The sequence below is a fragment of the Lingula anatina genome, chromosome 6 (genome assembly GCF_051362555.1).
Source record: "Lingula anatina isolate TDL-2025a chromosome 6, LinAna3.0, whole genome shotgun sequence".
Classification (NCBI taxonomy): Eukaryota; Metazoa; Brachiopoda; class Lingulata; order Lingulida; family Lingulidae; genus Lingula; species Lingula anatina.
In genome coordinates this window covers 8,881,389-8,905,470 of record NC_141772.1, presented here as the reverse complement: position 1 = coordinate 8,905,470, position 24,082 = coordinate 8,881,389, and the positions used below count along the sequence as shown (strand labels likewise).

General features: G+C 38.1%; 3 protein-coding genes across 4 annotated transcripts; all 3 read left to right on the top strand.

Moving 5' to 3' along the window:
• Positions 1-6,731: 6,731 nt before the first annotated feature.
• Positions 6,732-12,785, top strand: LOC106162080 (uncharacterized). 2 transcript variants are annotated; one of them, XM_087016162.1, is made up of 5 exons: positions 6,732-7,600; positions 9,036-9,452; positions 9,757-9,925; positions 11,096-11,150; positions 11,394-12,785. In XM_087016162.1, exons 1-5 carry the CDS (start codon positions 7,540-7,542, stop codon positions 12,084-12,086), a joined length of 1,395 nt encoding a protein of 464 aa, XP_086872288.1. In that variant the 5' UTR covers positions 6,732-7,539; the 3' UTR covers positions 12,087-12,785. The 2 variants fall into 2 exon arrangements, with proteins under 2 accessions (XP_086872288.1, XP_086872287.1); XM_087016161.1 differs by having other exon boundaries at positions 6,734-7,600; positions 9,721-9,925.
• Positions 12,786-13,405: 620 nt separating this feature from the next.
• Positions 13,406-19,150, top strand: LOC106162083 (uncharacterized). The gene is made up of 5 exons (XM_013539208.2): positions 13,406-13,800; positions 16,287-16,380; positions 16,635-17,135; positions 17,467-17,515; positions 17,844-19,150. The coding sequence occupies exons 1-5, from the start codon at positions 13,695-13,697 to the stop codon at positions 18,495-18,497; spliced, it is 1,404 nt and encodes a 467-aa protein (XP_013394662.2). The 5' UTR covers positions 13,406-13,694; the 3' UTR covers positions 18,498-19,150.
• A 297-nt stretch (positions 19,151-19,447) lies between these two features.
• LOC106162079 (uncharacterized) lies at positions 19,448-23,921 on the top strand. Its single transcript, XM_013539205.2, has 6 exons — positions 19,448-19,852; positions 20,446-20,565; positions 20,787-21,161; positions 21,431-21,557; positions 22,129-22,180; positions 22,658-23,921. The coding sequence occupies exons 1-6, from the start codon at positions 19,735-19,737 to the stop codon at positions 23,183-23,185; spliced, it is 1,320 nt and encodes a 439-aa protein (XP_013394659.2). The 5' UTR covers positions 19,448-19,734; the 3' UTR covers positions 23,186-23,921.
• Positions 23,922-24,082: the final 161 nt, after the last annotated feature.

The following is a 24,082-nucleotide window of genomic DNA, read 5'->3' as shown; positions in this document are numbered from 1 at the left end:
TATTATTTGACGACGTGATTTTTTTTTTTTTTTTTTTTTTTTTTAGGGCTGAGGTAAGAAAGTTCTATTCAAATATTGGACAGAAAGCAGAAAGGGGATGTTCATTCCAGTTTGAAGGATGACAAGTGGGGCAAGGCTATTCAAGGTTTCAAAAGTGACTGATAGGGCGAGTTCATTCCACGTTTCAGGGGTTGCTAGATGGGGAGAGTCCATATCAGACTGAGGGGGTGGCATGGGAGGGACGAGTACTTTCCAGTTAGAAAGGGGTGACAGGTGGGACGAGTACGTTCCGGTTAGAAAGGGGTGACAGGTGGGACGGGTCGATTCCAGGTTTTGAGGGGTGACAGCTGGTGTCAGTCCATTCCAGAATCTGAAGGGTGACAGGTGGCTCGAGTCCATTTGAGTTTAAAAGAGGTGACATGTAGGGCGAGTTAATTCCAGGTTTTGAGGCGTTACAGTGTTAATTTTCAATGGTTTGGGTTAACCAGAAGTACAAATCGGGCTCAGTAAGTGGAGAAAATGGAAACTGTAAAGGACGAAGGTAATGGGAAACGGACTACGGATTCCTTTAATTGTGGATTCGAAAAATAAAAAGCAGTGTGAATTTCTTTTGAAAATTCCTAATAATTTGAATACATGCATGTATGCGCGAATAATACTTACCTTCTCGTATATCGTGTCGAGGCAAATGTAATATGATAAGTACAGTAATTTTTCATTTTTAAGCTTTATTCATTAGCTATGTGGGAAATGCAAACATGGAGACATATGACGTAAGGCTTTTTCAATCATGGACTGAAGTTACCTAGCAACAATTCCCAATTTACTGATCAATCATATACATTTCCATAGCGGTAGATATCTGGGTGATTTTTTGTGTCATTCTCATTCTGACTAAAAGCTGTATGCAAGCAGTCATGACAGAAATGCGATCAACACTTTTTATTCGCTTCTCTATTTTCATTACGATTGCTTGTGGGCTAAACACGGGCACGAAAAACGGCGTTACAGCAAGACCCGACATTTTTTATGGTACACCAGGAAAGTATTTACCCAATGCTGTATTAGAAAGCAGAGAAAAACCAGGAGGAATAAGCAGGATAGAATGCGCAGCGGAATGCGAGGCAAACCCAGAGTGCAAGTCTTTCAACGTAAGATCTGACAACACCGTGTGTGAATTGAATTCCGCAGTTGATTTCACACCCACCAAAATGGCCCTTAGTGACGATAGCGCCAGTCGATATTACACAAAGGTATGTAACGTACCAGTAGTCTTCTTATGTCGCACTACCAAGGTTCAAAGACCTTTTTAACTTTATACACGAAGAAGAAAACAGTACGGAGGCAATCTGTATTATTATCATTATATTATGATTTTGTGTTCTCATTAACGCCCGCAGAACGTTCGCTAATATCTTGTTTCATATTGTTTTAGGTCCCACACGACTGCGGTAATTATAGTAAGTTTTTATTTTAATGTGCACATTTATAGGATACTTTAAAAAATCACTGAGATAATACACCTAAATGGTACCTATGTTCCATTCCATTTATTAATCTCTCTGTGAAGGTGATGTGTGTTTTTCCTTTTATCTCCATGGCTCTCTTTCTGTCTCTATTTGCATCATTCCGTTTTTTTTTTCTTATAATGTCCGTTGGTCTCCTTATGATTTCTGTCATTTTAATTCCAGTTGGGTTGGATGGCGTTCACTGTATTAACGTCAACTCTATGAATAGACAACTCCGGGTATCATGTGAGGAAGGGTGGACGGTTCTGATGCGCAGAACAGAACCTGAGTTAAACTTTAACAGGTATGGCCGGATTTAACCAAAAAGATTCCAAAAGGGCAACAGTTTTGTCTTGATGTGAATCTTTAAAAAATCATTTTTTTCTTTTATAAGGGGAGTGGTATGTAATTATTTAGTACAGCAATTAACGTAAATGATCGGTAAACGTTCATGTTAATGACGATAATTCTACTCAACCCTGCTTCTCGTGTTCTCCAATTTATTTTCTTAAATTTCGAAGATAAAATAGATAAGGGAGAGAACAGAATATCTTAATTTACATACATTGTGTAATAGAGTGCTTTAGCTTGGCTCACGTTTGATTTTGGAGATAAATAAAAGACGACATAGTTTTATTTTGACTTTTACTCATATACACTGTAGGCCTTGGGTCGATTACCGTAACGGATTCGATGACGTTGCCGGCGACCACTGGCTGGGACTGGAAGCGTTTCATCATCTCACCAACCAGGGAAACTACTCCTTAATGGTCGAAGTAAGGAGCTTGCTCACTGACAATTACTACTGGGAAATCCATCACGGTTTTCGCATAGGCCCGGAATCGAAGAAATATGTGTTGCACAAATCTTTGCGCGGATCTGGAAGCCTGTCTGAAGGGAACTTTTGGTCCTATAGTTTCGACATGTTGTTTTCTACTAATGACAGAACCTATGGTAAACGTTGTAGCGAAAAATTCCGCGGAGGTTGGTGGTACAATTTTTGCGCAATGGTCTCTCTCACCGGCAAAATGGCCGTTCCAGGAGAATGCAAGAAGGACTGTTGGCCGTGGTTTAAGCACAATGGCCTGCCTGGTAGTAACAACGACAATGAGAACGCCTTGCTTCGTTGGGCTGTCATGAAGATAAAAAAGGTTGACTGAAAATACGAAAGAGGTAGAGGGCGTTGACGATGATGATTTGGATCACTACAGGGTTGAAGTTCGAACGTCCTAAACGGAGATAAAACATTGGATGAGGATGTCTCATTTTCACTCAAATGACCAAAATGCCTACATGCTAAAGCTGATATGTTTTCATGTAGCTGATGATACAGAAGTGCGACTTTTATAGCCAAGATAGCAAAAATTAGCTTGATAGCCAAGCGTACCGCCCAGATGTTGAATACTTTCCCAGACGGCAGCTAATCCATGAGCGCAAACAGAAAAAAAAATCGTAACTCGACAGAAAATCTGTGTTTTGTTCTCCAGTGAACATTTATACCGACAGAGAAGATAAAAAACAAATGATTTTACCTCAGCACGAAACCTTTAAAATCAAAACTGACACCCAAACAAGTTGGAATGAGTAAAAAAAAGGGCTGCAAAATGGTCTGATTCTATAGCATATGTTTCTGGTGATTCAGATTCAGTTAACGTTTGGTAAAAAAGATAAGATGAATTATTCTGTTACTGATATTGTTCGTCTATGGTCCATTTTTTACCATCTGGCGGCGCCTTCAGTTAACCTGGATCACTAGGGCTGTGTTTTCTGGGGTGGAATCCTCGGGGGAGTACACGAGGCCCGAATGACAATCGATCGTCGTGAAATCCATTCTCTTGACAATGATGTTATAAAATATTCATAGCATACAATTGAACCAATATTTATCAATCTTTGTTGTTTTTTTTTTCATTTGTATTTCATTGTTATCTTCGGTATGATAGATTAAAATTGACTATAACAGCAAAAATATTGAATTTTGAATATGTAAAACATCAAAGATGGCAAACAATCATCAGCAACCATCAGCATCGTCTATGAACTTATTCTTGTTGTCCATTTTTTTTTTTTTTTTTTTTTTTTTGTGCTTAATTATCTAGTTTGGCAGTCAGAATACAGCCGTCAACGGTCTAGAACTATCGTTGACTAGTACTCTGGGGCATTTTGAATTGTGAAATGTTGAAAAGAAGACCGCCGTCATACATGTTGTATCCACTAGTAAGCATTTCTCTGTCGAACAAATATGTTATTGTTTTTTAACGTTAACCTGATAAAAGGTTCGTTGTGGAAATGAAATTAAGAGGTGTGAATATCGTATGTTTACTTAATCCCATTCGGCTGAATCAGTTCAGATAGAAATTCAATTTTTGGGTCAGACTAGCTACATGTATATAAAAAGTTAAATGTATGGTTATTTATCAGTGAACATTAAAGGTGTGTTTATAATTTGTTTATTTTTATAAAATTGCAGTCGTGCATTTGACCCTGTTTTGGAAGTTTACACCGCCCCTATCGCCTTTTAATGGTTAAAATTACTGAGAAGATTAAAAGTATGAATGTTACGTCTTTTGACTAGAAATATATGTCAGAATAATTTTTGTTAGTTTTAATTATTAAAACAAATTGACAAAGTACGTTTTCCATTCCTGTCTTCATCATCTAACATCTGAACTTTGACAGTCTGATAATGCAGGTATTGTGGTCGGAAGCTGGTACCCGATGTTCTCGGGCCGTGGGGAAAACCCGTCTAAACCCTTCGTGGGGAATGCTGGGAAAGCGCTCACGCTCGGATACTTCAGACTTTATAACATAAGTTTTTTATTGGCACGGCGCCGTATAGTTCAAGAATGTCGTCCCCTTTTAGACAGCATGGTGTGAATCAAGTCTCTCTCGTGACTGCAAACTATTCTCCGTATATACTTAACTTAAAATGAGGCACAAAAACTCAACAAAGTTATTCCTACAGAAAAAGGTGCTGAAGCCAATTAAGACATTTACAAGAGACTTACATTGAAACACAATTATAACTAGAAAAGCACTCCGAGAGCGCAGACCAAGGCAGCGATATTTGATTATTATTAATTATTGATTGATTATTGATCCGGATCACCACCAAACACTAATCATCTCTTCCTTGGTCTACTTCTGACAGTTCCTGAAAATTTCATCAAAATCGATCCATAAATTTTTGAGTTATGTTGATGACAGACAGACAAACAAACAAACAGACAAACAGCAGGGGTGAAAACATAACCTCCTTGGCGGAGGTAATAACTAACACCAATTTTATCTTGGGAAATTAATAAATAAAGTTACTCGATCCTTTCACAGCTGAAAGAATCCTTCAAAACTTGATAGTACTTCTTACTAATGATAAAATACAAATAGATTCAGGGAAAGTCTGCACTTAATTTAGTAATAATGGGTAGGGTTAGCCTGTCCTACAGTGCACGTGGGTCAAAATCTAGCGCCAGCCTCACCTGTACAAATGAATGGGAAGCGGACTCTCTATCCTGAGGGAATTTCTGTCCCGTTAAATCAGTTTGAAAATCGAACCTTGGACTTGTCTTGTCTGAGAACACTCACTGATTCTCAGCCTATAGGTTCATTTTATATTTAAAAAATTCATTAAGAAGAATTAACGAGAGAAAAAAATTGTTTGTCCAAGTGAAATTTTACTCACATCAGTCCAGCATCTTAAATTACTGCAAAAATTTACTAGAAAAAAATTACTGTTCTGACACAAAAAAAAAACGGACTAAAAATTAAACCATTGTTACTGTTGCTCGCAGCACAATCTCAAACGATGTAGTTTATTTTTAATTTTTAATTTAATTTTAATTAATTTTTTATAACGCAAAAAAAATAGATTGCAGCAACGTTCGCGGTGTCATCTGGCTTTTAAAAATTGAAAAAGAAATTTGTGACGTCTTTTGCCGCAGGTCATTATTGTTTGATGTTTTTGTAATATTTTAGTCATTTATAGAATCTTCATTTCAGTTACATCCAGGGTTAGCTATCCCGTAAGGTTGATGACTCTTTAAATTTTGTATATTAAATTATTATTTACTTAATATTAAATTGGTCTGTCCCCTTATTACAATTTACTATTTTAATTCATTATTATTATTATTATTATTATTATTATTATTATTATTATTATTATTATTTGGGGGGGGCGGTGAAAAAATGACCGCCATAGGATATCCTGGATCCGCCCCTGAACATATCTATTTTGTATTCATTTGTCCATTGTATGAACATGCAACGGGTTGGTGGGGGGGGGGAGAGGCTGCATGTTCATTCATAATTGCATAATAGGGCCTATGTAGACATTATATTGAGAGTCGTCAAAACATTCCACCAAACTCAAGTCATCTAACAATTTTCGCTACAGGTGTCCTTCGCTTGTTCTAATAAACAGCATGCCTTGTTTAGTTTGTTCATTTTGGCAACCGAATCAATTTCGAAGTAGACGTAAGAAGTGGATTTATTTACGTTTTGTGTACACAATTCTGCTATTGAAAAAACAAGGGGCCGTTCAGAATGAGTTACAGGTGTCGACCTAACTAACACTGGGGCTGTCTTTCTTTGAATGAAATCAGATTAACACACTAAGACTGCATTCCCATGGATTTAGATCGATCCATCTAGATCGACCTAACTCCCTGGGGGTTCACGCTAAATAGCTGTCAGCCGAGCGGGCACGAAAGTTAATTACCCCCTTACAGCTTGTAGTAGGCGGGACGGACATTTAAGCCAGATTAGCTGACAGTAATCTAGTGAGACTTCCCACGGGGATAGATCGATCTAAAATCTATGGGAATGCGCCCTTAGTCTGTTAATCCCTACCAGAAGTCAGCTCTGTGATAACGTTTTATTTTTTAATGAAATCCTGTGAAAAAAATTCTTGGTGGACAGCACAAAGATAAGCACAGAGTTGGCCACAGAAAAACATTTAATGTTAATATCTGGCGAAAAACGCATCTGTGTTCCTGGTAGAGGGTGTAGTTACAGTACTTTATTTAATGTCAAAGCTTACAAGTTGTTTTAAACCGAATTTCCACTTTCACAGCTATTCCATTGCATGCCCACTACAATAAATTCAAGCATGACTAATAAGTTGTTTTAACCCAAGTTTCATCTTTCACAACGCATTGTTTTGTTTTCTCTTCCGCTTACTTCCTTATTCTACAGACCGCCATTCGTTAAAACGCGCTCTGCTTAAGGTGAACTCCCACTCTGAACATGACGCACACATTATCATTATTTCATAAGTCCTTGCTATGAGTAAGACGTACGCAGCACTTTGAGGCTAGAACAAGCTGTACACGGGTCTTTTTGGAGCAATTTACCGACGAATAATATTCTAATGGTCTAACGCAAGAGGCTGTGTTTTCATTTACCGTATCCAGGGATACCAGTTGATGTCCTTATCGAGACGGTCCTTATCGTGGTATTTTTAGATTTCAAACTCATTGCGGAAGAAGACGATGACCTTCGTTGACACTTTTATCGGCTTTTCACACCAGTTATATACCGACAATGGTAAAAAATGGGGCCATCTTCTTTATGTATGGTCACGTGGATGTGAAATATTTACCTGAGTGGCATGGAGTGTGATAAAATAAGTTTCACAAGCTTTTTTACCTTATTTTCATCGACCTGGATTGAAGAAACGGAGGTACTTTGAAGAGACGCTGTCAGTTTTGGGGGACTATATACACAGACCTACACATACTCGTACGTATAGTCTTATATTGAAACCCTAGAATTCAATTGATTAGGTTAGAAAACAACACGAAAAGTGTTGCGACATTTGCCGACTAAATGCCAACATCATATAGACGGCAGAAAACTTGAATTAATAGATACGCCAAGGAGCTCGTACATGTATATGTATGTAATCACAGGGAAATTTATGAGACAAGATGGATTAATTACCCTATTCTATAAATGATAGGACTTAACGAGCGAGGAATTCTGGTTACCTGGGCGGGCAGAGAAGTGACAAACGACACATTGAGCTGCCATGAATATCCCTGTTTATTTCCAAGTGTTCTTTATTTCGGCGGTGGTCACCATGCAGAAAGGTGAGTCGGGTCTGTGTGTAGGGGTGGGTGCCTGGGGGTGGGGGGAGAGGGGGTGGTACATGTAAAACAGACATATGCACTGGTCGTTCACTTTCTGTCAAAAGTTACAGAACACTCCTTGCTTGGTAGTAGTAATAATTACAACAAATGACTTATGAAATAACCTTGAATTATTATTAATAATAATAATAATAATAATAATAATAATAATAATCAACTTGCATTAAACATGGAATCGAGCCTAAGGTTTTAATCCTTTAACATGACCCGACGTAATGCCTTTTTATTCATAGACAGGAAGCAAGCAATGCTTGGATTCCTCAACACTGACGTTCTTTTCGTGGCTTACATTTCATCCTCAATATGTAGGACAGGTCATCTACAGTATTTCACACATTCATAGTTAACAATTTTAAGAGGGCGGTAGAATGTATATAAGGTGTCCTTGCGATGAGAAAAAGAAGAATTTCAGTCTGGAGAGGGTGTAATCAAATAATCAAAAAAGAGAGAATTTTACGTGTATACACACTATATGATGTATACTGTGCGAGCACATATATGCTAGAAATTGGACTTCTTCCCAAAACATGAGTCAAGTAGAAGTGCATATACCAGTACATGTAGGCTATAAGTATTATTTGTCGTTTTGATATCGTTTATGCCCTACTGATGTCCACAAGTACTTGTTAACACGCTAGGCTGATATAAGATTAAAAAAAACTTGACCTTGCAACACTGAAGTGATTTATTTTTATAGCACTCATCAACCGCATTTTTGTATGAAGGATGTACTTTATATGTAGTCAGTCGTCTATGGAGAGCAAAGTGCAGGGTTTGCTATTTGAAATGTTTAATGTCACGATTATGTACGAACGTATACGTAGCTCTATGTGAAAACTGGCGATAACATTGCAGATTCAGTGAATCCTTTTCGTAGGCAAAGGCATATAACGTATATCAGTAAGAAATTCCCCGTGTATGTGATAAGACCCACACAAGATAAAACCAAACGTTAGATTCACCGGACCCTACGGCAGGTTTTTTTTTTTTTTTTTTTTTTTTTTTTTTTTTTTTTTTTTTTGGGGGGGGGGGGGGGAGTTTTCCACGCTCTATGCCGTTTCTCAATTTGTATGATCAACTACTGGGTACATATTTTTACTTCTTCAGAAAATAAATAAAGTCCTTTAGAAATTGCTGACCTCAGTAAATTCCCTAATATTACTTTGAAAAATAAGGCAAGATTTTCAATATGCCAGTGTTGTCGAGATACCACGTTAAAGAGGGCATGCATGACTCTTTTTTGTCTGTAGCTGTATACATTTAAATGTTATACCCATTTCAAGCACGTTGTCAGCTCAAAATAAATTGGAACAGGACTTTCTATAGGCCTAACCATCCAGAAAATTCATTTGGTTACATTTTTCTTTATTTCCAGCGAAATGGCCGTGTGGTTATGACCGCCAAGCATGCAGTGCCCAGGAGTATGTACAAGGCCATTTCGTTTTTCCTGGAGACTGTAGAAAATACTTTGTCTGTGCACAAAACAGAGACCGTAGAAGCTACTCCTGGAAGGAACGTAGATGTAAGGGGCAGTCCGCTTTTATCATAAGCCATAGCAACTATAGAGGGAGCTGTAGGCAGGGTTTTAGATGCAGTCCCGTGACTTGTGTGACGACGACATCAACATCAACAACAACAACAACAACAACAACAACTACAACAACAGCAGCAGCAACAACAACAATAACAACAAGACAACCAAGGACATCGGTTACAGTAACAGTACGTCCATCAACTACTTCAAGAGTTACAACAACTTTAGAAAGCACGGCAGCTTCAGCCACAACCACCAGTACGTATCGGTATTCTGATATCTAGTTAGGATACGTGTGCGCGTGTGTTACGTGAAGATTCGTGTGTTCTTAATATCAAAACACAAATGAAATCAAAATAAAATTGTATTTATGGCCCTAAGTAAAAGTTAATTGTGCCTTTATTTTACAGACAGATTCAATATCGATACTTTTTTCTACGTACGGCTTTTGTTTGCCTATAATTGGTTTACTAATTTTTTTATTTTTATTTTTTTCAGTTTCACGTCATAAATGTTATTATAACAGTTTCAGAATCCCATTCCATTACGTCACTTCTCCCAGACATGCCTACAGCAGTGCCATCTGGCAACGAAACTACACCAGTGCTTACGTCAGATGACGTAAGAACGTCCAGCGCTGCCATAGTGGCCGGAGTGCTGACCGCTTTCTTCATTGCAGTACTCACAATGTTTGCAGTGCTTTGGTGGAAAAAACGAGAGCACGTCAAGAAGTAGGTGTTCATTTTGTGATTTGGTCAGCCAAAATTGAGAAGTTGGTGGACGAGCGCGACTGACACTAGTATTGAGGAACTCAGATTTTTTTAATTTAGGCCCCTATTATTATTTTTTAATTTAGGCCCATATTATTATTATTATTATTATTATTATTATTATTATTATTATTATTATTATTATTATTATGCACCTGTTTTTTGTATGCATTGGGTATCGGTTTGGTAAGCGGGAGAAATTTACGATTGACCCCAGGAAAAACTTAAATTAATGCTGTTGTTTTTATGTTTTAACCCCCCCCCCCCCCCCCCCCCCCCCACACACACACACACACATACTGTGGATTTAACAGTTCTTCTCCTCAAAAACATAACTGGATTTAAGCACCGTCCATTTCTAACATTAAGCGGCAATGCTCGTTGAACATATAATAATCAAAAATTTTAAACAGGCCTACTTTGTCTACCGTTTATAGAGAAACCACTCGTTCCATACGCTATCAGTGTAGGCCTACTAATAGAAAATAGTACTGAAGAAACGGCTGGCAAATAACAACGAGAAAGAACCTTGTTATTTAGAGTTTATGAATTACAATACACCAACTTCAAAATAATTTCACTTTCATTTTAATATTATCATTATTATTGTGTGTGTGTGTGTGTGTGTGTGTGTGTGTGTGTTTAGAGAGAGAGAGAGAGAGAGAGAGAGAGTCAATAAACACGATGGCATGACATTTGTATTTTATGTTAATCTGCAAAAAGGAGTTTAGTACCGCGCGGTAGTGGTTTATAAAAGAAAGTTTTCCATTCTTCATTTCTGAAACAAATAAAAAAGAAAACCAAATTAATATTCTACCCATATGCTAATGCCTGACAATTGTATTTGTTCCATTGCCTTTTATGATCCCAGCCTAACCGCAGTCGTGACTGTAACTCGAGAAACATTTATATCTTCAGCAAACACATTTGTGAGGGTCACATATCTTTTTCTTTTACTTTATTAACCTGACCCACTCGATGTACATATCTATTTCAGCCAGTTTTACATATACAGGTACCCTATAGACAAATCCTACAGTGTGTGTGGTGTGTGTGTGTGTGTGTGTGCGTGTGTGTGTTCGTGCGTGTGTGTGTACACCTTGACCCATCTACTTGTATTACTCTTTTCAGGATTTTTAAATGTTCAACCAAGAGAAAGGGAATTGCAAAATCAGACCCGATGCATGTAAGTTTGCATAAAATAAACGTTTCAGTTAAAATATTATAATCCAATGAATTTTAGAAAGTTGCAGTTCACAAATCTTACTATTTTGTTAATTAAACGAAATATTATATATACTGTATGAATGAGGAATGGATATTATCAGTACAGATAAGAACTTTTATGTTTTCTGTTCTACTAGAAAATCCCAGTAACTATTTTGTACAGAGTTACATGTATATTGCCTTGTCACCTCATTATTTCTAGGATCGTAACACGTATCAAAACCCATCTGAAGTCATTTTCTCCGATCTAAAGCTGACAGATGACCAAATGAACGAACCAAGTCCCAGAGAAACCACACAGCAAAGACACAACACATCTGCCAAGGACAAAAATATGGCAGAACTCACTTACCAAAATATCCCCCTTTACCACACCGCTCTTCCTGTGGACAAGAAAAATAATTCTGATCAGTTACATTTGAAAGACAACTCCCTTTATGGCCGCGGAGATGACCGGAGAAGTAGCACCGACAGTCGGGCAGTTCTTTTGTCGGATGACTCAGAGGGTAATATAAAGGGGACGTATGCACAAACTTATAAGGCCAGACAGGGCAATGAACCAGTAGAAATGAGAGAGAATTCCCTCTACCTAGGTGGACCGGAGAGCCCAATATACCATGTCCCAATAACTCCTCCCACCCAGGGGGAAAATGGTAACAACGTGTATTCCTATGCGTACTCGCACCAAAACTCTGCGTTGGACAGAACGCGGTTTAAAGAGTGTGGAAATGGGAGCGAATATGAGGATCTGTCACGTGAGCACGTGGATGGTGATGTTTATTACAGCAGGATTTCTGAGGGTATGAAATACGAGAAAATTGGTCTGGCAGATATCAACGAGACAGAACCTTGTTATTTAGAATTAATTAGTTACAATACACCAACTTCAAAATAATTTATTTTAATTTTCAGTTTGATATTATATGTGCATAATGACCTTGTGCTTGTGTGAGTGTATGAGAGAGAGAGAGAGAGAGAGAGAGAGAGAGAGAGAGAGAGAGTGTGTGTGTGTGTCAATAAACACGATGACATGACATTCGAGTTTGAATTTTATATTAATCTGCAAAAAGACTATCAGTGCTTACTACCGGTTATATGCAATGCCAAGCGAGTGAAACAACTGGTCTAACTATCACAGAACGGTGAATTCCTTTCTTTAATTCTGAAATAAAACAAAAGAAAAACTATCTGTGATAGTTAAATCTTGTATTATACTTATATGCTTAAGCCTGACAACTGTATTTCTATTATTGTTATAATAAAATATTCACCGTTGGGGGACAATTTTTCTAGAGAACTAATTTTTAAGTTGAGTCAGCATTGATAAGAAGACTAACTGCAAATTAATCCTGAGTTCGAATTATAAGATAAGTGAATTTAAAACAGAGTAGGTCAAGATGAGTAAATACACTTGAGAAGGGTCTATCTCTAATACAGCCCTGCTTGAATAAACGTGAGTGCACTTTTATTATTATTAGCGCAGATATAATATTATTATTATTAGCACATATATTCGAAATCGCCTGTACTTAAAATAACTCGCAGGTCCTTTTCGAGTAAAACTGGCGCAATTGTGCCAACAGAAAAAATTGTATGTATTTTTGTCGATGGTCTTATAAATTGGTGCGTTTTTCTTTCCAAAACCTAGCTGTCACTTGCTAAAACATTTGCCGTAGGAAAAAATCAAGTGAAACACAATATTTTGTTTTGACCCGAGGTTCATTATGCCCAGTTCTGTTATTTAATCTTAAAAAGAAATAGAAAAATACTGCAGATTCCTTGCCGAAAGGAGACTTGTCACCTTATTTATCTTTTCGGAAAAACTTAAAAAGTAGAGGTATTTTTTGTCAACAGCCTTATACGGTATAAACGAAAATATTGTCAAACTGCCCATAAAATGTTATAATTAAACTAACGTCATAACTAACGTTAGCGTACTAGTATGTCATTGTAGGCCGTGTTTTCTACAGGTATTTTCGTGTCAGACTCTTTCTATTCGGGAAAAAATAACTGCGAAGTCACGGTACTTTAGGACTGTGTAGGGGCACCGGTATAATTCCTACCTTCTTCCAGCGAAGAAATCGCAAAGAATGTGACCCGTTGTATCTGTTTATGACATTATGACCCAACCCAATAGACTTTATACTGCAGCAGCGTGTCAAAACTTCCACTTCCGCGCCCCTATAATTGTTTACCTTTGAATCAGCGTCTTTGTCTCCGATCACGTGACAATCAGTGAGTAAACACTTGGGCCACAGTGTGCGGCCACCATTATCTTGCTTGGGCATATTTGACCACTACGATGGGCGGTTGAAGACTGACCACAAGACGTCCGTTGGTCACAACCTTATTTGTCGAAGATGGGACATGTTTTTATTTAAGAACAGAATGAAAATATCATTTTCTTAGTTATTGTTGCTGTGGACGTTAGGGAAAAGAATTAGACTCCTCAGTGGCTTTCATACAAACATAATTTTTTATATAACAAGGCACTGGATGCCTCATGCCGATGATGACATTAAAACGCGGATCTCTGCACTGGTTTACCAGGCTGTGTGGAGTAATTTGTCTATTTCTATGGAATATATCAACCACCGTTAACGCTCAAGGTAAGTGTGTCTGACATGGTCGACACTTGCACAGTGTATGTCATTGTATAGTAGGGTTGTACAGGTGAATACACAGACTAATACTCAGATGTCTCTACAAAAGGCGCATATTTGTGGAGTTACACGGGTATATTACGTTCCAATATATATACATATTTAGCCTCTAGGGCATGTTTCTCTAAATGAAAATTTAAACTAAAAACACCCAAAATCGTGTTACAGTATTTCATTCTTTTTAACAATTAACGTGATAACCGCAAAAGATTTAATGTTAAAGCACAGACACACCACACACACACACTCGCATATAAACATAAAGGCACGGTACAACCGCGGACGATCAGGATGCTGTTTTACTCATAGTTGTTTCTTTCTCATATCATCCATTCTCACATTCTGACAAACTTGAAAATTTGGCTGCAAACAAACCATAAAAACATTACTCCGGCTGGTCATTTGATACCAGGGCTAAATTCAAGGGTCTTTTCTCCCGGTCAGCAAATCCGGTTAATCTATACTATAGTATGTATAAGCTGACCTGTACATTTATTGATCCTTTACACAAGGTGCAGTTATTATGTCACCGCCATCAACGCATATATTTAATGCTAGACTGCAGTTAACCTGACACAGCTAAGTGTGAGTTACTCTTAAAAGTTACATATATATATATACATGTAGGTTCTTCGAGTACAGTTAATGTGATGGCGCATAGCTTATATACTGGGTCCATATTGCTATCGTTTAATTTTACAAAAAATGACATCTACATACAGTGTATCACCAACATCCACAAGATATCATATACATATAATTACCAACGGCAAGTAAGTTAATGATAATAATTACTTCGGTGGAAGCATGGTCGCCAGTTGACAGACTTCATTTTGCAACAAGAGAAAAGATGATTCAAAGGTTGAGAGTATTCATGGTTTGGGCGCTTTGGAGCGTGGATAGGTGAAATTCTAGTGAAATTATATCTTTTCATCTTTATGCCTTTAACCAATTACTATATTTAACAGCTAAGAATTCCCAGATGGCAATAAAGATTTTATATTCAAATCCGATGCCATCGAAGGAGAAAGAGAGAGAACATGAGAGAGAGAGAGAGAGAGAGAGAGAGAGAGAGACAGTGAGAGAGAGAGCGCGTAAGTGTGTTTGTGTGTGTGTGTGTGTGTGTGAGAGAGAGAGAGAAGAGTGAAGCTTCTTGTCAGATTGCAGCAATATTCTACTGCCGACTTATTAAAATTAGTCCATCAAAATGCCCTACCTAACAATTTTGTATGGACGAACCACAGTGCAGGATATTCATAAATAAAATGGACTTACTGAGAAGTGCAGAAGAATCGTAAGGTTGGATCTCCCTCTCTTAAAAGCATTTACATGTAAAGGGTGGCTTCCAAAACCGAAATATTATGAACGATATTACTCATCCTGCTGATGAGCTTTTTAAATTTCTCCCATGCAAATATAGACTTTTGCCTTTTAGAGGAAATAAACGGTTTTTAAAAAGCTTTCATCCAACCGCTGTACCTCCTTTTAAGAGTAAAACATAATAATTTTACCAATTACTCTTAACTTTTCCTTTAATTTTTGCCGGCATTATTTTATTTATTTGACATTTCTAAAACCCGAGATGGTAAACTAATTTCCGTTTCATGCATATTTCATCATTTATATATTTAAACAAAAAGAACTAGAATGGTTTAATACGCCTCACGTTACGTGAATTGGCTCGTTTAGTATTTGCTTACAAAACCAACGATGGCTTACTAAACCCATGGCGGTTTACTGCTGTACATGTAGTTGTATATATAATCATTCTCTTTTAAACATTTTCTATATAACAATACATATTATTTTGTTTGTGACTTGACCAGATCTCATGCCGAATAAGCATCTACAACATTGCAAATAAATCCAGTTTACAGGGGAGCCTATACCGTTTGTCCAATACTAGTTCGATGACGGGCACTTGTATGACGTCCTAACAGACGCCTTATATTGTAATTATGTCAACATTCCATGTACACACACCGTGCCCTGTTTAAACAGAGACTGAAACACTATCTCAAATAGAAAATAATCCGTGTCATATGATTTTATGTCTATTCATTTATTTGCGATTTATATCAAGTTGCTCAGCAAAACGTTTAATTTCGGAAGGGAATGGTGTTCCCATGTGTAATCAATTGTGGTCCTGATTCATGGATTGAAACGGATGATGAAAATGAAAATGCAGTGTAATAGATGAATAAATAATTAAAAAGTCAAGAGACGTAAATTATATAGCGATCTTTAGTTACTTTTTTTGTAGGGAAAAGAATATTTTGAGATAAATGAGATATATTTTTACAAATAACTCAAGGCATTTTACTACAAAAAATTATGATCATTTTTGATACCTTAAGTTATCGGATAAAAGAAAATGAGAGATAACATTTGAGTTTCATACTTTTAGAACCAACATCGTTTTAAATTTTCAGACTGGCCTTGTGGATACAACAGTAGAGTATGTACTGCCATAGACTATACGCAAGGGCAATTCGCAGTTCCAGGCAATTGCCGGAAGTACTTCAGGTACTCTCTACACGACAATTTTTCAGGAACCTTTAAAACGGCAACATTCTCGTATATTCTTCCATGCTTTTGTTCTTTTCTATCTGACATCCAAATTAATATTTTTTATTTGTTATTAAACATCTTCACTTTTATTTGATTGACCTTTTAATTCCAATAGCTCCCCCCCTCCCTTGGCCGTGGCGCCCTAAGCACGTGTTTACCCTGCTTATACATAGGTTCTGACCTGATCTTAACTATTTGGGATACTTCAGATGCGTCTTCACCGGAGATGGGACATATACATGGGAGAAAAATAACTGTGGCAGAAAAAGAGCTTTCGTCCCGCTTTACGGTCTCACAGGATTTTGTCAGTTGAACGCGGATTGTTCTCCCGTACCTTGCGCCACGCCAACAACCACAACGCCAACAACCACCACGCCAACTACCACACCAACTACGACGCCAACCACGACGCCACCGCCAAGAACCACCATTCCGACCACAACCACCCCAAGAACAACGCCAACACCCAGATCAACATCTACAGTATCATCAACGTCTGTTCCAACACCGCCTTCAGACCCTCCATCAAGCAGTCCAAGTATATCTCCGTTACCAAGCAACAGTTCAGGAAACTTTCCCGAAAGAACAGAGAAGCAAACCGGCGGTGTAGATGGCGGTGCTGTCGCTGGCGGAGTGATCGGCTCCTTGCTCGTGCTGGGTTTGATCTTGGTGGGATTTCTTTGGTGGCGGAGGAGGGAATGGGTGCTAAGGTAAACTAGTTGTCTTCTTTCATTCTCAGGTATATATAATGTATATATTCCAAGGTGTTTGTTTTTCTGTTATGCTGTTTACAAGACTACAGTTGCATTGATTTGTCTTTTCAGATAGGATATTGGGCTTGTGTAATAAAGTACAATAAAGATAGCTACTTACTATTTAATCCATGACGCCACAGAGAAAGCATATGCGTCACAACCTACGGCTATTTGCATCAGCTAGAGATTGATGCTATTTCTTCAGCTATTTCTTATGGACTTTGAATAAAATGTGAAACCAGTAACGCATAAAAGTGCCCTTTCCGTATTGTTCTTTTTTTTTCAGTATCTTCGAGAGATTGAAACTGAAGGACAAGGGAGGCGCTGTTGATATGGTAATTTTTATTTTTTATTTTCCATATGTTAACTAAATATTGCATAAACATATGTTCGCTTCAGGTGTGTTGTTTCTGTAATTCATTAACCATGTCCATTGATAATATTAATTTGTAACATGTGTTACATATGTATTGTAGGCCCCCTACTTTTCTAAATTGTCTGCTAGATAAAATCTAGGAAGAAGACGTCTAGTGAAGTATTGAGTAACTGAAACATTAAAAAACTCTTTGAAAATATTTTTAACTTGAATATAAAACAATGTGGGGTTTTTGCAATTGATATTAAGCCTTTAATTCTCGACATTTTTTTTCTTTTACTCCGTAGCACGATCCGATGTACCGGGACTCCGAGAAAAGAGGAATAGAATCACCCACGTATATCGTTGATTCTGAGGATATTTACACAGAACTGCCTGACCAAACTTACGCCAACGATTCGCAACCAGAACCTCTCAGAACCAAAGCCACGATCTTGGCAACAGCTCACAAAAACAATGAAGTGCAGAAAAGTCCAGCTTTTGTGCACCGAGCTAATTCATTGTATTCCGTCAACGACAATGGCGAAGAAGAACCAGTATATCACTTTGCCGATGACCCCCAGTCAGAACCAACATACTCTTTGGCGTCAAACGACAATCCTGCTTTTCCAGCAGACGACAACACTTCCGCGCAAGCGCACTATGACCTGGCAGGTCACGTGGGATCAGATGACGTGTATTATGATACGGTAGCTGAAACTTTAGCTGGATATTCAATCAAAAGACACGACACGGGCACTAAATCTATGACACCTGAGCTGAAAACGAAACCGAAACATCCTCCATATGCTAAGGTTCTGCGTAAACAAAGCAGTACGGATGAATCTGGATATAGCCATCTTGTAGTGGCTGCATCTGAACCTCACCCGTACAGTGAACTAGAACGCTCAACTGAGGTGTATGAAAATACTGCCCAGTTAAAAGAAAGCAGCGTCGCTTAGCTTTCACCGGCTGGTGAACTATTATTTGCTTTCCATTCATACATTCCAATATTACTAGAAAATAATTTTATACCACGTGCTGGTCACATTGGGATTTTATACCTTATAAAAACAGGGCATATTGATAAGATTTTTTTTTTTTTGAGAGCCGTTTATAAAGGTGTGTCCAGTAATTTTTCATAACTTACAATACTTTTTTCCATAATAATCGATTAGTGGTAGCAATTTTATTAGCCATTTTCTATTTGTCAAATCATCAATATATTTCAAGGAATATAAATCGATCTTCCTTTTTAGTCCCTGCCTTTAGATCTTTTGCTTATGACTTCACATGCCTTTCCCCCGTGACACAGGTCGCGCGCCGGACTGATTTTTAACGTACATGTAGTACAGGGTTTATGGGAGATAGCGCAATGGACTTCCTTTCTGTCGAACCATTGACTTAGGGCTCTTCACAAGCTGACAAAAGTATCAATAGTATATGCACCCTCAGCGATTTTATCGTACAAAGTCCCACTGCCATGTTGTGTAGATATACATGTAATAGATTATATACATATATGTATGTATGTCTTAAAATGCACTTACTAATATTTGGAATTATTCTAATATTTTTTTCGTCATGATTTTGAATAAAATATATTTAAAAAAGAGCTGTTAGAGACCTTTTAATTTTAAGACGCACGAGTGTGGATAGAAAGCATCCACAGGGTGTTCTGATTTGAACACGGGATATGATTCGAAGTAAGATCACCGCTAACCTTTATTTGTCTGCCTGTTGTATCAGCAGTGTAGACATAAAAACGATCAGCTTGTTTGTTTTGTTCTCCTTTGTCACATCAAACACAAAGAATCATTTCACACAAAACCCGTTGAGTCACCGTGCTTCTACAGTTAAGCGCTACGCACGTTTTGACTCTGTTAAGACGCCATACAGGTAAGCGTAGTCTACGCGTGAGTAATCTTGTTGACTAACGTTTTAAGCTACTACAATATGAATTGGGTCAGCGCCCGCTGCTAAGTATGACAAAAATGGCGATATAGGTTGTAAGAGTTGCGCTACCGGGCAAGGAAACACGTGGAATGGTATGATTTCAACGGTGTTACACACAAATCGACGCCAGCCGCTCGCGGGCCATCATATACAACAAGACTGAGATAAAAATGGTGATGTAAAAGCTCTCTCTGCGTCCACATCTCCATCTTTAACTAGCCGGTGTTGGTCGACGTCGTGAAAATGGCAAGGATAGCGTTGGGTTTCCACAAACACGTTGGCCCTTTCTTATGTTATTTGGTCCTCATTGTACGTTTTATGGCTAGTGGACAGCAGAATACAACCACTCTGACGACCACAGGTACACGTACAGTTGGTTATTAGTGTTCATCATCATAGATGACTCAACACGATAATGATAAAAGTTTTCAATTTTTTATCTATATTTGTGTGTGTTGTGTCGGTAAACGTGGGGTGGTTAAATAGAGATCTCTGGCAAAATTACATATTCCATCCACAGCCACGTTGAATTGATGTAAAATAGAAATGCTGTGCTCGTTACGAACTTCGTTATTGATTCTGACGTGTAAGGTAGTATCACGTAACTTATTAATGGAGCCATGCGGGTATGAAACGGCTGTAATGGTACAAAAGGATATATGTGAAAAACACGTACAGTTGAAAAAGAGAGGAGAGAAGGGGGATATTATGCACTCTGTGTGTTTGTAAGTGTGAGAAAAAGAGAAAGAGAGAGAGAAAGAGAGGGTGGTTGGGGGTCATTGATGGTGATGTCTAACTGGTTGTTTGTAGTGGCAGATTATGTTTTCGGATGTGAGTAACATTTTTTGTGACACTTCAAGTCTTTTTTTCAAAATTGTGGACGTACATTATGTATTCTATCTACATTTTATACTACTATTATTGTAATAAATTCATCATTTTTTTTTCTATCAGAGGAAGGAGTAAGACGTTCCACAATCCTAGCACAGAATGGCCCTGCCAGCCCCTCTACCGTTCACTCCACGAGCCCTGCATCTGGCGTTTCCGAACCGTCATCACCGGTAAATGCACATGGTAAATATACATTACAAACTCACATATTCACAATACAAACCGTGGAAGTGCGTTGATAATTCGGCAGATAGGCCTATATTATAAAATCCATGGCGTGACAATTATAAACGCCACTGCCGATATACAGTAGTGTTTTAAAAAGTATGTAAATAGTATGTAATACGTGTGACATATATCCCATGGTTTCTGATAAAAAAAATCTGCATTACTTCACCTTTTAGATCACAGACGGCCATGTGGCTCTCCTGACTTAAACTGTGATAAAGATCTCAATGGCAAACGCGTGGCCTTCCCCGGAGACTGTCGGCGGTTCTTCATATGTGCCTTCAGGTTTACCGAAGACACAGGTACGGCGGGGAAATGGCGCTGGACGGAGAAATGGTGCCCTGAGCAATTATCGGACACTCCGTACTTGTTTGAGATCAATAATCCATTGGCTTTGGACGGGGACTGCGTACAGAGGCGTACGCGTACATGTCGACAGGTGACGGGGGGTTGTGTGCTCGTACCCTACCGGGGGTATGAGACGAAGGTTGTGAAGCTGCCTGAGCCGTCGACGACGACGTCGATGAGTGACATTACGACACCCAATCTAGGTTTGTTCTCTCTCTTTCCCCCTCTCTCTCTCTCTCTCTCTCTCTCTCTCTCTGCTTATCTGCTTTCCTTTTGTCTGTCTGTCGTCATTATTTTGTTTGTATGCCTGCAGTCCGTTTGTTTTTTAGTCTGATGCGACACTCACTGAATGGCTACCAGTCTCTCTCTCTCCACTTCGGCTACTATTGCGAAGATATAAATTCTTTCAATGCAATAGTGCATTCATTTTTTCAATAATCTAACCAAATCATAATTTCGTTTCATATTTAAGTTCCAGCCCAAGAGGAAGGTGCACTGGCTCCTGGGGTGGTGGCTGGAGCTGTGATAGGCGGTGTAGTCGTGACTATTGTATTAGTGGAGCTTGTTTGCAGGTGCTCGAGGGGACACTCCATGTCAAGGTAATATCTATCTATCTATCTATCTATCTGTCTATCTAGAATCAAATTTTAGTGGGTTCATTTAGAAAAAAAAACAATTATCAATGAAGGGGAGTTCCTCTTGACCCCATGTTTCCTGCGCTTATATGACTGAAGTTGTTGTCAACAGTGTGTGTAAGAGGCTACGCCCCCCCCCCCCACCCCCACCACGGCACTTAAGTCTTTAGGGTATAAATTTGCAAATCAATAAACATTGCTTGCAGGGTAGCCGGAATTTAACAGAAACTTGTTTCGATTGATATTAGAAATTGATATCGGTTCATGGAGGCAGGGACAAAAGATTCCATCACTTTTATCTATATTTTCCGTGATTTGGATCTAAAAGCAACATTATTCTGTTTATCAAAATAGTACTGTTAAACCGCTGCGTTGAAACCAGTGTCCTCCAATCTCACTTAAATCACATTAGGTTTAAAGGGCCCCAAGCTGGAAACAAGGCGAGATATCCAAGTTGCCTTAGGAAATGAAATTATGATATATACAAATAATTTACACAATTTATCTAATTATCTGCCTCTCTTACTTTTTTAAGTTGTAGGAGGCAGAAGAAAGAAAGGGTCAAAAGCGGAGGTAACGTTGACATGGTAAGGACACCCTTTTATTTGAAACAATTTAGTCGTTTAAATGAGGGAGGTAGTCGCCTTCAGTTGTAAGCCGCTGTCAATAATCTATGTAGTTGCATGAACGGCTGTCTGTGAACTAGACCTCAGGGTCAGACGTTGTCTCTACTGCTAGCGGTGCGGGGGATGCAGTTAAATACGTTTAGTTCTACATGTGGTCCCAATAATCTTAGCTTTGAAGTCAGAATTTCGCAGCAGAACCGAATAGTAAATACGATGAAACTATAAAAGGCCATTCCAAGTGGCTTTGATTAGCGCTTTTCTGATGGTTTTAACCAGCGGTTTTTAAAAGTATTTTTAAAATATAGAAAATGTCCACATCGTGCGTCTGCTGATATGGCACAACGAAACGATTTGGGTAACTATCTACTTAGTGTAGAAACTGATGGAGGTATAGTTTCATCCAATTATAAGTTGTCCTAAATTGAAATTTTATTTTAGAACGATCCAACATATCAAGACTCAGACATGCTTCAGACGCCATTTTTAAAGCAAACACAAGATATACATAATGCTCAACTAGACGAAAAGGAAAAGGACCTAAGTCAACTTTACAGCCGTCCAATAAAAGGCGACGCTAAAAGACCGACTACAGAATCTATAGTTATCAAAGAGAACTCGTTATACTCTCCGAGTGAGGCAGAACCCATTTACCTCGTGGAAACTCTTCCTAAAATTACCGAAGAGACTCGAGCGCCGAACCCTTATGAAGAAGTGGAGCCTTTGTCAAAAATTCCAGAGACTACTGTGCATTACGACGATGTTCCTGTAGAAACGGACTCGGATACCGCAAGTGCTTCTCTGCAATTAGAAAATCCTTCAAGAGACCAGAAGAATTTGCCGCATAATTACGAGGAGGTGAATCTAAATATCAGAAATAGTGACGAGAACCAAGAGCGATCAAAGTCGGAGAAGTCCCATTATTATGTATTGGAGAACCCGGCAGAGTGCGCACATTATAAAACTTAACCACAATGAGTTTAAAAGTATGATCCCCCTATACTTACATGTAGCAGTAAACGAACTTAATAAACTCTATATATAAAGATAAAAAACTCTGTAAAGGAGGAATCTGGTACATTTTAAATTAACTTTATTTGGAAAGGAGATATAGTTCAAATTAACTTTGTCTGTGAAAATTTTTTATGTTTTAAATCAACTTAATCTGTGAAAAAGATAGGCCTATGGTACTTTCTAATGTTGGGCAAGTATGGCTTTTTCTTACGTCACGACATCATATTTATTTATTTGAAAAAGGTTCCATCAAAAGTTCCCGATTTTCCTTGATCAAATGAGTATAAAAACCACTCCGTTCTCATGTTAAAATCCGCATCACAGTTTATCCGTGGAATTTACTACAAAGTTTTGAAAGAGCTTTTGTATTTAGGTTTTGGTAAAAGTAATATTCTAACCTACAACACATACCATATCACAAAATTGCGAGGTGCTTTGTTCTAAGCAGATTGGCACACGTTTTTATTAGTAAAATGTTGCAGATATTTATATGTATTTATATTTCAGTCTATTAAGTTGAGACATTCCATTGACTGTAACAATTGTTCTAATGTCTGTCCGATTTATATACAGTTATATACAGTTTTGAAAATATGAAATCCTAACTTCGACGTTATACACTGTAGCTTAAAATCTTGGTATTTTGAGATTCAGATAATAATCCAGATAATAAATCGACAAATAAAGACGACTCAGTACGAAATTTCGCTGGATGAAAAATTATATCTAACATAGCTATAACCAGACCGTGAGCATATATATGTGTGTGTGTGTGTGTGTGTGTGTGTGTGTGTGTGTGTGTGTGTGTATGTACCTCGTTAAGTGTGAGAGAACAGACTTTGCTGATTATAT